Source organism: Macrobrachium rosenbergii, chromosome 44 (genome assembly GCF_040412425.1).
Source record: "Macrobrachium rosenbergii isolate ZJJX-2024 chromosome 44, ASM4041242v1, whole genome shotgun sequence".
Lineage (NCBI taxonomy): Eukaryota > Metazoa > Arthropoda > Malacostraca > Decapoda > Palaemonidae > Macrobrachium > Macrobrachium rosenbergii.
In genome coordinates, this window is record NC_089784.1 from 34,123,127 (window position 1) to 34,140,863 (window position 17,737).

Here is a 17,737-nt window from a genome sequence, read left to right on the forward strand (position 1 = left end):
TATATATATATATATATATATATATATATATATATATATATATATATATATATATATATATATATATATATATATATATATATATATATATATATATATATATATATATATATATATATATATATATATATATATATATATATATATATATATATATATATTATATATATATATATATATATATATATATATATATATATATTATATATATATATATATATATTATATATATATATATATATATATATATATATATATATATATATATATATATATATATATATATATATATATATATATATATATATATATATATATATATATATATATATATATATATATTATGTATTATGTATTTGTATTATGTATTATATTATATATATATATATATATATATATATATATATATATATATATATATATATATTATGTATTATGTATTATATTATATATATATATATTATATATTATATTATATATATATATATATATATATAAAATATATATATATACAAAAATGAAACTTGTTTTAAAAGTGTGCAGTATCGTATTCATAGGCTTGTTTAATATTTTTACACTTGCAAAATTGAAGCATAATTGTATTTCATTTCAGGGAAAAAGAAATACCAGTGTGGAGAGTGCAATAAGGGATTTATATATCCTGGTCTACTGGTGCACCACATGGGCAAACATTTTTCCGAGGAAAGATGGGATGATGCACCTGAGTAAGTTTTGTTATCTGGTATGAGCGAATATTTTAAAGGTGATATTTTCTGTCCAAAAGTTAATATTTAAAAAAAAAAACTTTTCCATACAAACCCATTATCTATAATTAACTTTTTATCTAGTATGAACGAATATTTTAAAGGTGATATTTTCTGTCCAAAAGTTAATATTTAAAAAAAAAAAAACTTTTCCATACAAACCCATTATCTGTAGTTAACCTTTTAATGTGCTTCTATCCTTGTTCAAATAACAGTAATCAGCAAGTAACACTGCTAGTAGACCTTCTACAACAGATACAACATGATGTTCATCATGTCAATCCAACTAGAGCTGTGAGGAATTAGTGGGGCTGGAAACTTATTTTTCATGTAACCTGTAGGGGGGTAGTGCCCTCAGTGCACTGTAGGCATTAATTAAGGTTCTTTGCAGCTTCCCTTTAGCCCCTAGCTGCACCCCCATTTTGTTCCTTTGGCTGTACTTCCATTCATATTATCTTCTATCTTTCCACCCTCCCCTAACAATTTTTCATAGTGCAACTACGAGGTTTTCCTCCTGTTGCACTTTAAAGCCTTTACTCTCAATTTCTCTTTCAGCACTGAAAGACCTCATGGATCTGACCAGTGTTGCCATGCCAATCTTATTTTATTCTCCTGGGTAATTGTTTTACAGTAGGCTTATGTACTGTGTGTAAATAAGAAGTTTCTTGCATGAACAAGGCATTCTTGATATGTACCTTTTGTGCCAGATCCAGTTTGTTGTCTTATACTGATTTTCAATTTAATTTCTTTGTTTGTCTACTTATTTGAAAGCAATATTTAAGAGCCATGAAATGGTGTGAAATAGGTCTCTAAAAACAATGGTTTATATCAATGAAATACCAGTTATTTCAGCTTTTAATTATAGTAGCAGTCAGTTAAGCAATACTGTAGCGTGTTATGATGTCTGTTGTTGGCACTTTACTGTCGCAGCCAATGTTAATTAAATTTATATAGATAAGTGAAAGCTGTACACTTCAAGCTTGCATTTGTTCAGTTTTTAATTTAACTACAGAAATTATGTTGTTGAAAATTTTTTAAACTGAAATCTTGACCATAGCAAAGTTGATCATGGGGAAAAATAAACAAAATAACGTTATAACAACATTCTCCAAGTCTCAGTAATAGGTAGAATGTTTTATTTTGCAAGCTTTCAAGGTACATAACCTCATCATCAGGCTGAAAATCTGAGAAAACAAAAATTGTTGATATAATAAAAGGAATCATCTTACTAAAACTTTAACAAAATTGATAAAAATTAAAATACAAAACTGGGAATGTAAATAGAACCCACAATTAAAAAAGTATTGAGAAGAGATAAACTAAAAATAAAAATGTTTGTATATTTTACTTTTAGCTTGTACTTTTCTTTTCTTTTAGTGGTTTATGGGTTTTTAAATCTTAGGCTCTATTTGCATTCCCTGTTTTGTACTGTTTATTTGCTTTAACAATTTTGTACTTGATTTATGAAATTCAAGCTGTCAAGCCAAGCAGTTTTAGCAATGCAGTTCAGTTTATTGTATATGCAGTGGTTTTTGTGTTGTCAAAATTTCAGCCTGATGTGGTGGTTATGTGACCTGGCAATATTATTCATTATCAAGCTAACATCATTCTACTTTATTTCTGTCAGCATTATTGTGCAACTGACCTTATCAAAGGCAGTCCCAAATGAAGTGCTAAATTAAAACCGACATTCATGTTTGCAGGAACGAGACATTCTACTTAGTTGAGGTCAAGACTGAGGATGCCGATGCTCCAAGTATTTCATCAGACAACCAATTCCATTGATGAAAATAAACGTCACACACAAGAACTAAGTTGTCATGTACAGTATTTAAAAATTTTATTTTGATTTTGACAAGGTGCCTTCTTGTAGGGAGAACATTAGTATGTCTGAGGTGGTTTGAATAACCATTCTCTATACCTTCAACTTTGAAGTCATTTTTGGTTACGGTCTTCACTATTTTACTGAACACTGTTGCAACTTGTCAAAGCAACAACCACTGAAGCCATATAAGACCTGTGATACTTTTATTAAAAATGGACGTTAAAATTTAGACTGTGGAATAAAAACCGAGTAACATTTTCACATTTTTAATTGTTAAACAACCCCATAATTATTTTTTGAGACCTTTCCTTAAACACAATGAATGTCGGGGTACCACAAGCAGAACAATTGGTAAATCACTCTCCTTGAGGTAGTACCATTCTTGGTGTTTACACTAGTGACAAGGAAGTTACAGTGATGAACTAAAGGCATTAAGTTCAGCCAAGAGCACTGGAGATCTTGAGCATTGAAGTACATGTGCCTGTAAGAATTACAGATTAACATATCTAATAAAGAGGCATTATTAAAAGTTCAAATTTGGGTAACTCAATTCTAGAGCAATTCACACTTTTAACAATGCATTATTAGTTTAAAACGCTTCTAAAAATGCACCATTATCATAATACTCTCTCATCATAATTCTAAGTTACTGTGAACTTCTATGCTCAGATTATGTACACAGTTGATAACAGTATATGATGTTGACACATGACTGCGTTTCCTCTATAGAAAAATCACTGATATATGCAAAACTATAAATTTTGTTAGTTAGCATAAAGTTCATCTCTTTTTAAAGGAACTTTTAGAAGAGCACCCTCTACAATCATGCAGACTTGAGGAAGCTTTGTTCGTAACTACATCGAAGAAATATTGAATATTTGAATTTTGTCACAATGCAGTAACTTATGGAACAAAATTAAGAGTTAAAATTTTTTAAATAAACAGTTGTTACAATGCTTAAAACTGCATACAGAATACTAAATGAGCTTTAACTTTGTTTAATTTGTTAATCAACAGCTGAATACCCCTTCCTAAAGTCTTGCAGATGCTTCAAGATAGCCATAAGTGCAATTCCAACTGGGAATCCAAAGATAGTTTTATAAGGCAGAGAAAGACTTGACCAAAAACATCATTTGGAGAAAACTGAAGAAAATGGGTATTTTTTAACATTAAATTGCTGGCTGGCCCAGCACATATAGAGAGACTCAACAGACCTGCAATGGATTACATTTTGGAATTACGTATTAAAGCTCAATGTGTTAACAAATAAGCAAAAACAATCCTACCTTTTTTTCCACAGATAGCAAAATATGAGTTACAATACACAAGCTGATCTGTCATATCAGAATTTTGAGGAGAAATACAGCAAATTAACACTGGCATTTAACTGTAACTGCTACTACAAAGAAGAATCTATAGCTTCAATATTGAGAAAACCAATTTTCTAATTTCTAATTAGAAAATAAATTTAGACAACAAAATAAACTTTCAAGATCCTTAAACATGAGAAAAGATGGAAGGTGTCAAACTTTACAGTAAAGCTCTAATTTCATTTCTTTAACCTTGACATTACATTCATCAAAGGACATCCATTCAAACAGTTACAATGAAGTTACTACCACAGAAACATATCAAATTTCAATGTTGATGACAATAGGTGATATCAAACATAAACATTTTAATTCACTTCAACACACTGCTGAAAGCACATGTAATGGTTAATAATCATGAACAAAATACAACACTCCATCACTATTTCAACAAACTGTACTGTATTCCACAATTTCTCCGTTATAGTTATCAAACATCAATTCACATACATGAATTGCAAAGCTAAACAATGCATTCAAGTTACATTCATAACTTTTTAAATTTCAAAAAACAAAAATCACCAATTACAGCTCTTAAATGTCCACAAAGCTCTAAATACTTGTTAAAGGCATTAAACACGGGATGATTTTCAGTCATCCTTTTTGGACTCCACAACACCTGAGGCTTTCTTTGCATCCTCTTGAAGCTTGGCATGTTCCTCAAGCAAGCGGTCATACTCACGACCAACAGCTTCTGCCTGTTTGAGAGCAGCGTCACGTTCAGCGACAAGGCGATGGTTCTCTGCAAGAAAAGTCAAATTGAGTGTGAGAACCATATAAGAAAATCTGAATTACTGTACTTCAGAACAAAAATATTTAACAAAAACATTTTACATTTAATCATTTTAAAGCTTGCTAAAACAACAAAATTAACTAACGTGCTTGAAAGTTCAATAGTGCATACTTGCTATTTCATATCATACAAAAGACTTTCATGTGTTTTAACACAAAAATACATTCCACTGCCTTAACACAGCCAATTATTTCTGTACACTGAAGAATAAAACCAATAAAAAAGTTGTAACATCTGAGTCTAGCATTTACACTAATAATTTAATAAGCAGATTGAACTTTTAAAATCACTGAAAAACTTTAGTCATGTTTATCTGTGGCAACATTTTAGTTTCCTTAAAAACACACCTTCACCCAGTTTGTACCAGCAATTAATTTGTCTACAGAATTCTGATCCTAGCAAAGCTTATTCAAACATATAACAGAAACTGATCCATATGCATTTGTATATATAAAGGTTTGTATACAAGTGTAGGTACTGTCTGTAGAGCTTTTACACATTGGGGAACATTCAGGGACTTGACCTTATTTTCCAACTACTCCATGATAAAAAGTTTCCATGCACCCCCTTCCTTACCTTTTGCTTTCATGGTCATTCCTACTTTTACATATTCCTAAAGTCATGACTATTAGGAGAGACTTATGTGATAACTAAAGATAAGATATTTCTTACTAATTTGTATTAATCTGAGTTATATGTATCTAGTCAACAAAAACAGCATATTACTGAATACTATAAAAACCACTCCAGCTATATTAATGCATCTAATTTCACACCAAAATCACCACAAACAGAATTTCAAGTGCACAAAATGTCAGATAACACCAGGACTGCTATAGCAAGCAACTGCTTTCTGATGCTGACTGGGAAGCTATTCAGTAATGCATACTGCTAATAGTGAAACACCAAAACATTGCATGGTAAAATGAGAAGGAGCCTCTTTGATTTCATCATCATCATTACTTTAATCAACCATAGATTTAGCTTTCTAAAGAAGTGGTAGATAAGGTGCAAAGAAACGTGAAATAAGATGACAAGTGGCACACACACGCACACAAACACACACCATCAGCATTAATGCTCCATGAAGTCATATAGTTATAGTTATTATTGATATTACTTCTCATACGGCTGGTCCACTGTAATGGTGGTAATAGTATGGTTCTGTCCAACATTAGGGTCTTGTTCTCAATGAAGTTTGATTATAAGAGAGACAGACACCAGCTACATCAGCCTTTATTAATCCCTCATTAGTTAGTTGATCAAGGTTAATACATTGAGTGTATGTGTATAGGTACATACTGATAGAGGTCCTAGTCCTAAGTCAACAGTCCATCTATGCATCCTCCTACATTACTTTCTCAAGCACTTTGATCCCTATTCCACTACTTTGGGGTGGTGACTTAAGTGTAGATTAGTGACTTCCTCATTATCTACCACTGACCACTTCAGCCACTCTTCTCATATTTATCTCATTACTCTTAAGTCTCATTAGGTGGGTGCTCAGCTCTTCAAGCTAATTTGACTTTCTATTACTGAGGAAAGCAGCCACAGTTTCTATGTTAGTTAGATTATAACAATTACAGGTTTACGATCTCTCAACCGTAATTCTAAAAATTGAAATATTCTTTGGAGAAAAGCAATCATTTGCAAAAGTCAACAGTTCAACTATATATTTATAACGATGATTTAAACAAAAGTTGTTTTGCTTGCTGTATCCAATTACACTATATTGCATGTATTATCCTAGTGTTATTGTATTACAGAATATAAACATTGGATCGTTCGCCATTCGCATTTGATATTGTTTACATTCTCAAAATCTCAGCTGATTTGGTACTACTGACATCTTCATTGCCATTAGTTGCTAAAAGAAACATAATTCAGATATGCTTTTTCTTGTAAATTAATAAAGTTAGGTTTAAAACATGCAGATTACTTGACAGTAAAATCAGTAAGTGTGATTTCGCCACTCTGGACATCGCTTTCGCCTATTCCAAAACATTTTGCAGCCTGCCCGTTGTTAATTTTATTCAGCCATGGCTATAACCCGCAGCTTTAATTTAGTGGTTTTCTTTCGTAAGACCTTCGCCATTGTGTGACGGATGAATAAAAATATATTTTATTTTACTTTTAGAGGTCACCTTTGAGAATCATCAAGTTTTAACAACTTTACATCATTAATGCAACTCTTAACAAAGGCTTGGTTGTTATGGTAAATGAGGTCGCAATCAGCTGTTTCTTGATTCAGTGGTTTATGTCAGTGTACGGGTTTACAATCCTTCATCCACAATTCTAAAAACCAGGATTTGGGTATTACAGTTGATGTCAAAGAGAGAGAGAGAGTGAGTTAGGTGGCCAACAGACATTCATTTGCAAAAATTGAATATTACCATTGTATTACAATTTATGAACAATGCAATCATGCCCCATTTGCATTTTGTTTCTGGTGGCCAACAGATATCCATTTGCAAAAATCGAATATCATCGTATTACAAATTATGAACAAAGCAATCATGCGCCATTTGCATTTTGGTTCTCTTTACATTCTTAAAATCATCAGCTGTCACTGTCAATAGTTGCTGAATGAGACTTAATTCAGATACATTTCTTTTGTAAATTATCAGAGGTGGGTTTAAAAAATGTAACTACTTTATTTATAAATGCAGTAAATTAAATGATATATGTATGACATTGCTTTTGCCTCCAAAACATTTTGCAGTCTGCTCATTATTCATTTCTTCAGCCACAACTATAACCTGATGCATAAATTTAGTGGCAATTTCTCAACATCTTCATTGCGTGAAGGATGAATAAAAGGGTAATATATGCAGAGTAGGGAGACAGGGCAATATGTTGGTTATTTGGCCTCCTAGTGAAAATATTGAGAGAATAAGTTACTCTATGCGTGTTATTTACGGTAACTAACATTGGCACACAGCTGTTTCTTGATCCGGTTGTTTATGTAGTACTTGCTGTTATTTATTACTGTGTTTTGCATGCAGTAGCAAGTGGTTGTTAATTTTAAGAAAGTAGTAATGAATTCTTACACAAGTTTGGTAAGCCTGGTTGTATAGCCTATACGATGATTCACACTTAAACTACTGAACTTTTGCTCCTAAGCCTATGTATTAGTTAAAAGCTAACTTACATATGCCTTATCAGTGAAATCTACTGAAACAGACATATTATATGTAATGAAATCATGTTTTGGGACAAAATTTTATGGATCACATGATACATGAGCATACAGTATAAGAAAATTATGGTTTATTAGATGCTCTATATTTTTTAGTTTTATGGACTGTTATTGTTGGAAATTAAATGTGCATGTTTTAGGAGCAACCTTCAGTTCCAAAATCTGAAAAAATCTAAAAACCGAAACAAAGCTTGCCCCGAGGGTTTTGGATAAGGGATTGTGAACCTGTACTAATAGTAGTGGCACTGAACTCACAACCTAGGCAAAGTGATCTTAAATTCTTAGCTTTGCTAATGGAATGACCAATTAGAGAATAGTGCACAGTTTTGCTGATAGTGCTACCCCAAAAAGTATTCCTATGAACTTATACTGCCTTTTTTGAAACCCTAATTGGACATTCCTTTCTAATACACCAGTGGTTTGTATTTTTATACATCAAAGATTTTTGTGACATCAATTCTAGTTGGAAAATTACATTATATCAAGGTACTGTATTTTCTCCTTTTCTGCTGATGGATGCAGGGTTGGTAAAATGTTGAGACTTTGTACCCAAATACGGAATGGTCCTACCCCTTGTGAATATCAATGGTTATCACATATTTTATATCCATTTTTAATGGAACCCAATGGACAAATGTGACAATTTAATGTATTATTTTACTTGACATTAGATAAGGACATTTACAATATAGTGTTACTGATTACAACAAACACCAATGCCTTACACTACTGTAAACACGTAAAAAGAAGTACTTCTTAAAAAAGTTGTGCAATCATTCATTTATAGATTCCTAACAAAACTGTGTAATCATCCATACACATCACTCTGGAAGTCTCCCTGAAGTTGTGCAACTGGAACCTCAGAAGTCCAAGTGAAGATGCAATTCATTACTACCTTAAAGCAATTCTTGTATTTTATAATTTACCTACATTTTCATCTATTTATTGTGTCAATTAATTTTTTCTTTTCTAATACCTGATCTCTTCTTCCTGTATTTCCTATTACTTTCTGTAACATCTTCCAAATGAACAACAAACACTGTACTCTTTGGGAGCTTGAATTTCAAGTCAATGGCCATGTGGGCTTCTGAGTACAGTAATAATTATTCTCAAAAAGCTGCTGCTATTCACACATACCTTCTTTGAGTTCCTTGATTTCATTAGACACATTGGCTTCCTTCTGTTGATCCTCCTCCTTTCCAGCTTTCTCCTGCTGAAGAAGCTGTTGTGCAGCATCTGAAGCTGATTTAGCCTGCTTCATTGCTGCCTCACTCTCTGCCATTGAAATGGCAAGGCGGGAGATCAAGGTTGTTAGACGCTGAAGAACCCTGCAAAAGAAGCAAAATTACAACTCAGGGGAATCACCAACACTCATGAAGATTGATCATCAAGATGAGTCTAAAACAAGATAGACATGAATACTCTCTGATATCACACGTACTTGACAAAAAGTTTTTTATTTTCTTTTGCACATACAATCACTTATAAAATTTAGGACTTACCACACCTTCATATGTAAGATGACAACTGAAAATTCTAATACTAAATAATAAACACTTACACCCATAAAAAGAGTGAAAATCCAGAAATGTAGAAATTTCGCTGGGCTCGGAACAATCTCATGTGAGCTTGCATTTCTGCATCCAAGTGGTATCCGTGCTGACCTTGTGTTTGTTCAGCCAGTTCATGGCTGTACTTCCTCATCTCACGAATGGCATCTGTCAAAACAGATTAATATATTGCTTTGACAAAGTGAATGAGAAACTGAACAACCTTAACTGGTATTACTGGAAATTCAAACTTGCCCGATTTTCACCAAAAAATGAACAAAATTACAGTACAATGCTGTACTTTCAACACAAGCTTGCACACAAAACTTCTCAAATAATCCATTTCTCATTTAACTTCATTCATACTTGTTATATAAACACTTAGCCAGAAGATCTTTTTCATATTGGCTAAAGCTGTAAGGGGACTGGGTATTTCAAACAACAAGCAAGAGGTTAGTGAATTTATATATGCTGGGTTAAGTCCAACATCAAACAAGTTGGAAGGCACTGCAATATGCTAGAAAAAAATCTGCTGTTTAAAAATTACATCTACACCATGAGTATGTATTATATGGCAAATCCAAAGGTGCTTCCATTCCTAATTCATAAAACTCACATGGATTACTGTTGCCTATAGTGTACCTGTAAGCAATACTAAAGGCTCTATGTGGCATTATCTTGGAACCCAACTGCATTATTTTCTACTTTTTTATTCATTATGTTCTTAAGTCTATTTATTTTAGCTGTCTAACCTCTTATGACTTATTTTGTTCTAATTTTTGCCCCTTGTCAAAGAACAAATCCTTCAGACCAGCAATAACAGGGCCTTGAAATTGAACTTAGCTGATTTGTTAAACCATTTTATAATAATAATAATAATCAAATCCATAAAAAATCATGGTACCCCATGTAGTGTGACACCCAACATGAGCAATGAATTAGAAATACAACTTCTCCCTATACACAAAATGGAACAGGAACTAAGTGACTGAATGAATGAATTATGAAATTCAAGCTACAAAGCTAAGCACTAGGCCACTTTCAGCCATTCAGCACTTGTGGCAGTGAAAGAGGGAGTTGGAGTGGTTAAACAGCACGATATAGGGATGCAGTGAATAACCAAGATGAAGTACAAGGATCTAAAGATGAAACTTTGAGAACATCCTACAGTTGCACTAAGAAGTAATAGTTAAGAGGTTGGACAGCAAAGATCGAAAAAAGTGAGAATAAAGGTGAATCAAAAGACTAAAAAGTGGGTGCAGCTAGGTGCCGAAAGGATGCTGCAAATACCCATTAGTATTGCTTACGGTGACCCATGTGAGGAGCACTGATGGCACTATCTACCCACGGGTTAACAGGCACTACAATACTCTCACAATTTACCCTGCCCATCAAGCACAAAAACTAGTCTGTTACTGTCAGTGACACCTGTAGCTGATGAAAATCATGCTGATATAAAAATACAAAGCGTTAAATCTCTTATATTAGCCATGCACTGGAAGTAAACTCCCACTCAATCCCAAGCACATACATGCCTATTTCCAACTCCTGGCTAACAGAGTTCATATTATTAGGGAAATTTCGAATATAATTGTCATATATGACACAGGTAGGCATGACTTAGCATATGTATTCACTATAACATGCATATACTAAAGGTTATGCATAAAAAATAAATATAGGAAGGATAAATCCTGAACAATGAAACATTGAGATCCAATTACTTACCAAGGAAGAACAAGCTTAAAATGCCCAGGAATACTTTGAAGTATATGTGTGACATATTCCCAATACTTCTGAGGAATCTTGACTTGAAGATACTGTGCCATCTGAATTAAGAAATGCAAAAGGTGTTGTAACCAGGTGTTATCGTAAAAGAAAAAATACAAATTTTCCTATTTCTATAATTATCTTCAATCATTTCAGACCTGAAACTTAAAAACTCTGTGAACAGAAGATGAACAGATTAGATATGAGTATATTTTCTTCCAAAAATAAGCCATTTCCCCTTTGGGGAAGGCTTCAGAGAAAAAGCTATACTGTATAGTCACTGCCACTTACTTCCTTAAACTGCTGAAACAAGGATCAATGCATATGTGAACATCAAAGTATTAGCCCCTGTATTAAGTAAACAAATGCACATCCGCAGTGCACTAAAACCCCTTCCACAGTGCCAATCACCTCTACTTTGCTCATGCAACACATATTCGGCTCCTGGACACAAGTCAGTGCCGTTCAAACACCCGTTTCCTATCCCACATTTTCATGGTCTGCTTCCTCCTCCTCCCTTCGAATACTTAATAATTACATATACAGTACTGTACTTTCCTGTTACGTAATACAGACTCTAAGTTTTATGATAACAATACACTCTAATTTTTCTTTGGATAGCCATTTGAGTACTACTGCCTCTACCGGTAAGGTACATCAGACTGGACAGTTACAGCAAAATGAAACATGGGCAAAGGTCAGTCAGACATATGCCACCTTAATTTTGGGGTCACTATCCAGGGAACATATAAGCTTAAACCTGTATTGCGCCAAATTGGCTACTATGCCAGCAGGTACACTACATGTACAGTATATTCCTTCTGTATTACTCACTTCTTGACAAGAATAATCTGGTAATTTAGTTATCAATGACCCAACCCTTCTAATCAATGACCCAACCCTTCTCAACGTTTTCTCTCGCTCTCTCTCTCCACTACTGTACAGGTTTTAGCTAGTCAAGGAAGGGTCTGTTCTACATTCACAAGGCCTTGCAACATCTGACAATAAATCTTATCACACACATAAAATAAATTACTGCATTTTTTCTTTCCCATTCAGCCACTCTAAAATTTTCACCCTGATTTCTACAATAGCCATTTAAACTCCTGGCATGTTTTTCACTTCAACCATTTAAACCATACATAAGACTCACTGGTATTTACTTTAAAAACTAATATAAAAGGGTGGTACAAAGGTAACAACTTCTGGCACTCTCAAAAATGTGGCTTCCCCAGGACAAGACTGAAATAATAACAGTATCCAAACTACTGGTGGCAGTGATGCCAACTTTCATTTTCCTAATAGAAAAGAATCCTGAGGTATATAAAAGATCATATATGATATCTTAAACACAACTTAAAAGAGAAATATGAAGTTTTCATAATAAAACTAATATTGTGACACTTACCTGAATTAGCCCTGGTCACTGACCAGCCCGAACTATATCCCCATAATTTTACCCACAAAGTGGATAATTAACTGTCAGCGTTACCAACGCTACAAGAAAAATCTTGTCAAGTGAGTTACCTGAGGTACAGTTGACAATGCTGCTGCAAATACCAGCTGACAGAGGCCAACATCCCCAATTGAGTCACTCACTATCAAAAACTGAAGTGGGGAGGAGGGTGGGAATCATTCAGGTAAGTATTACAATACTAGTTTTATTATGAAAACTTCATATTGCAATACACTCCCTGAACACCTGAATTAGCCTGATTAACAAAATTTTAATGGGGGTCGGATCAATCTAATTTAGCCCGACCTGTCAACAGAGAATAAGCAGGTAACTCAATATCAACCTAATATGTGTAAATGTATGTCACCATATCAATTAATGCTTTTGGTGAAGAGACATGCTGGAGGGAGACCCATCTAGGCTGTGGCACGCCCCCTTGTTACAACCGCAGAGATAGTAGCTCACTGATCTGCTCTGCATAGGATATCTGTTTAGTCATACACTCACCATATCAATCAATGCTTTCGGTGAAGAGACATGCTGGAGAGTATTTTGATCGTCAGTCAGGTCAATACTGTCTCGGTCCATCGACCTCCCATGTGGCTCTTCAGAACCTCTCATGTATGGAGGAGTACGATGAACCTCCCACGTGGCTATTCAGAGCCTCTCATGTATGGAGGGGAATGAAGCAGTGTGCCGAGCCACTGATCCTCTGGATAAGGCCTGACAATCCACGAGCGAAGAAGTATCTCAGTGCCGGCGAAAGAGCCTAGCCTACTAGAGAACCCCCTTGGACTCTCGTAGGGAAATTATCAAAGACTATGATACTTAAAAACATACTAAACCTAAGTTCATGTAATTATACTATTACTGCTGCCTAAGATTCTAAATACTAAAAGGAATTCCTCTATCTGGTTAACCTAAGAACCTCCGCACTAAGAGAATACCACCTCAGCTAAATGAAAGCACCCTAGATAATTGAGTTAGCCGCTACTCACGGACTAAGAGAATAACCCTCCGACGAGGCAAATTGAACGTCTCTAATTAAAAGGAAGTAAACATTGAGACGGACTTCCACGTAGCCCCCTCCAGAATAGAAGACGCTGAACAATTCCTTAGAAAGGAAGATGAAGTGGCCATACTCCGAATACTGTGTGCTCAGGGTAATACAGAGCTTGAAGACGACGAAGAAGAACCCGGAGAAATGCTCCTCAGAAAGACTAATTGCATTCGACATAAGGATACCTTCACTGGATCGCCAAGGACGGAGTTTCTCAACCTTTGAAAAATAGACTCTTGCAGAAAAAAGAACCCTGGAGCGAACTCTTGCGGTAAGAACGGGTTAACCTCCGACTCCGACTTCGCCACGAATTCCGGAAGAGGAGACAAATACATATCATTTCTTGCCTAGGAAACCAGCCTAGATACTGCCTGAAGCTCACCCACCTTCCTAGCTGTAGTTAAAGCCGTAAGAAAAAAAAAACACCTTAATCCGTTGTCTTAACGTTAGAACTTCCGACATATCCCACAGAGGAGCCCAAGCTGGCAAGACAGGAAGTTTAATCTTAAAGGAACATAATAAATCATGGATGATCTTACTACTAGAAATTTTTGGGAAGATGGAAACTACATGTACTGCTAAACATTGAGCGGCAGCCAGCAATAGCTGAATACGAAAGAACCTGACTTTCCGAAGGAATAAAAGAAAATCAGCTATTTTGGCTATGGAAGGTCTAGAGATGGAATGACCTGCCTTACGACACCAACTTCTATACATTCTCCAGCTGACCTGATAAAGTTTACGGGTTGACTTTCTCAAGCTGAAAGAAAGCTGTCTAGACACAGCTTTAGAGAGTCCAGTCTGTCTAGCTGCTTGCTCGGCAGTCGCCAGCAACTAGGTTCAGCACGAGAGGGGTTTGGATGATAATGGTGAAAATGCGGTTGTCTGAGAAGATCTTCTGCATGGGAAGGAACATCGGAACTTCAGTAAGGAGCTTAAGAGTTCCAGAAACCAAGGGCGAAGGGCCAGCAAGAAGCTATTAGAGTCATAGACATCTTGACACACTCTCACAATTTCCTGATTACCTGGTGAATGAGACCGAATGGCGGAAAGCATACACCTGCATGTGATTCCAATTCTGTAACATCGCAACGGTGCCTATCGACACGGGATCCACCACTGGTGAGAAATAAACCAGAAGACGATGGTTTAATCTCGTCATGAAAAATTCCGCAGATGCTGGCCATGTCCGGAGAACCTGACATACTACTTCCAGAGCCAAAGTCCACTCTCCCCCCAAAATACCTGACAAGAGCGACTTAACGAGTCGGCCAGTATGTTGAGACTCCCCAATACAAGTTAGGGAAGAAGAGACACTTTCCGTTCTTTGCACCTTCTCAGGACTCTATGTGTTATAGTATTGAGTTCTGTTGATCTTGATCCCCCAGAGTTCTTCAGATACATGGAGTTACGTTGTCGAAAAACAGAGCTACTACTCTGTTGTGCACTAGGTCTGAAAAACACCTGAGGGCTTCCTTTACAGCCCTGAGTTCCCGAAGATTTATTGACTCCTCTCGTTCCCGATCCCTCCAGAGGCCCGAAGCCTGGGTTTTCTCCAAGGTTGCTCCCCAACCTTGATTTGAGGCATCTGAGTACAGATGAACATCAGGAAGAGGGGAGTCAATAGACCTTCCGGGTGTCAGATGCACTTCTTCTAAACACCACAGAAGATCCGACAGGCAAGAATCGCTCCGAAACATAACTGCGTTCTCGTTGCGGAAGTCCCAGCGATTCCTGAGACATACCTGAAGAAAAAAACGCATCCGGAGACCAGACCCTGGAATTAAAAGAGAGAGAGAAGACATTTTCCCTGAGAGGCTTCTCCAAGCTGGTACCGGCTGTTCCCTGTTGGACAGGAACACCTCTACTTGCTGAAGGGCCGACTGAATCTTCTCCAGGGTTGGGGAAGAAAAAAAACCCCAAAGGAAGAGAGAGAATCCTCATCCCTGAAAGGTTATAGATTGTGTTGGAACCAGGCAACACTTGGCAAAGATTAGACGAATTCCTAGTATCTTGCAGACATTCAATAAGAAGTCCCTCGCCCTTACTAGCTCCTCTAAAGAGGAGGCAAGGATCAGCCAAGGGCTAGATACTTCAACATTCTGTACCCTCAACAATGCATAACTGCCGACACCAGAGACATGATTTAGAAGCAACAACGTTTGTCTTACTGGCCACATCACCTGAACCCTGAGCAGCCACACGACTCATAGCTTCCCGTGACACTACTGCTGACGACGACGACACGAAATTGACCATGGAGGAGACATCCTCCTCTCTAAAAAGACTAAAAAAAAAGACTGAATGCAGTATGGCCAGATAAAGATGATTTAAAAGAACCCTCCTCTTCTTGCCAAACAGGGCAAATCCTCTTATGTATGGCCAGATAGTGAGGCGGAAGATGATTTAAAAAGAAGTCCCTCCTCTTCTTGCCAAAGAACGTTGTACAGCCAGCCGACATGTTAGCCTGGTATGCCAACCCCATCAAAACCAAAGTGATGAGGTTGTCAAACAGTACAGGATCGGAGGGAGTATGTCCATCTTGTTTGAGAAACACCATCAACCCAGATAACATTCACACAGAGTGGGACAAGGCCTCAGACTGGCTGCGAAAAGTGTCCTCCAAAATACAAGCCTCACAAGACATAACCACTACCAAACGATTCAACGAAGGAAAACGAGAGAGAAGTCTCAACAGATTCATTGAGATGAACTCTGACACCGGAAGAAGGGTTGCCTGCTACCCTATAGAACCCCTTCCAATTAGGAAGCAAGGTTGAATCCTGTCTACCTAACCTGATAAGAGAAGCTAACCTAGAGTCAACCTCCCTCCACACCTGCCTGACTCGACCAAACCAGACCGGTTTACTTGATGTTTGGGAGACTACTGGTTTAGTTGCATAAAACGATTCAAACATTGCTTGGATTGGTTGTGTAGGTTCCTTAGGAGCCTGGACTGTGAATAGAGAGAATGGATAAAGTCAACCATCTGCTTATATTTGCTTTCATTTGCTGGAGAAAAAACCCTATGCAGGCAGTCCCAAGTTAACGGCAGGCTTGGTTAATGGTGATCAGGTTTTACAGCGCTTGTCTAGCGACGAAAATCTGCAATTTTCGGCCCCAAAAATCGCCGATATCCACTTATCAGTGTGATAATTGGGTATTAGAGCCAGTACATACCTAACAGAGGCGCTGATAACTGAAAATTGTCGCTTTACAACGCCGATAAGCCCCGAAAATCGCTGAAAAAGCGCTGAAAATCGCTGATTTTCGGTTATCATCACACCCTCAGAACAGAACCTCTGCCGATAACTGGGGACTGCCTGTATCTGGTACCGGCTCCTCTTCTTCAAACAAGCATTTTCTGTCAGGCTGGTTCGACCAAACTGGGACAGGAAAAGAGACCGACTGACCAACCGCAAGAGCTGTACCCGATAACCTGGAACTTGCTACACCAGGATGAGCGAGACCAACACCTGACGTACCTGACCTCATCATACCTGAGCCAACCAGAACCTGGTTGTGCAAGCCCTGTACCAGCTAAAGCCGATGACAACACTTGAGTCAGACGCACTTGACTGCGCAAACCCTGCACCACCCAGCAACGATGATGCAACACCTGGGCTGACCACACCTGGGCGACCAACGCCCACCCCCGCAAGCGGAGAGGACGTAACACCCAATCCACCCAACACCAAACTAGGACAGGTATCCGAGCTGAAGTCACACTGATTAAGGGAGAGGGAGGATGGACTCCCTGATGACCCAGAACCAAAGCTGAACCCACATTGAACACCTTAGAAGGAGGAACAGAAATAGCCGCTGGAAAAGTTAAGAAAGAAGTAGAAGAAGGAGAGAAAAGAAAGAAGCCACACTCCAAGTAACCACCAGAGCACCTACCGCCGATGTTGGACAGGTGGAGAATATACCAACTGGTCCAGTACTCAAAG

General features: G+C 36.7%; 2 protein-coding genes across 9 annotated transcripts in view; one reads left to right on the top strand and one right to left on the bottom strand.

Annotated features, from left to right (window-relative positions):
* The window catches only part of LOC136829508 (zinc finger protein 425-like), a 50,354-nt gene extending 47,507 nt beyond the window's left edge, over positions 1–2,847 (top strand). For all 3 annotated transcript variants that reach the window (XM_067088295.1, XM_067088294.1, XM_067088296.1), the window contains exons 8-9: positions 614–725; positions 2,468–2,847. In XM_067088295.1, coding sequence (XP_066944396.1) covers positions 614–725; positions 2,468–2,549 — 194 coding nt within the window. In that variant the 3' untranslated portion in view covers positions 2,550–2,847. The remainder of the gene's footprint in view (positions 1–613; positions 726–2,467) is intronic.
* Positions 2,840–17,737, bottom strand: part of LOC136829509 (B-cell receptor-associated protein 31) — a 29,778-nt gene continuing 14,880 nt past the window's right edge. For all 6 annotated transcript variants that reach the window (XM_067088297.1, XM_067088301.1, XM_067088302.1 and 3 more), the window contains exons 3-6: positions 11,230–11,330; positions 9,513–9,669; positions 9,089–9,279; positions 2,840–4,701 (exon numbers count right to left, since the gene is read on the bottom strand). In XM_067088297.1, coding sequence (XP_066944398.1) covers positions 4,550–4,701; positions 9,089–9,279; positions 9,513–9,669; positions 11,230–11,330 — 601 coding nt within the window. In that variant the 3' untranslated portion in view covers positions 2,840–4,549. The remainder of the gene's footprint in view (positions 4,702–9,088; positions 9,280–9,512; positions 9,670–11,229; positions 11,331–17,737) is intronic.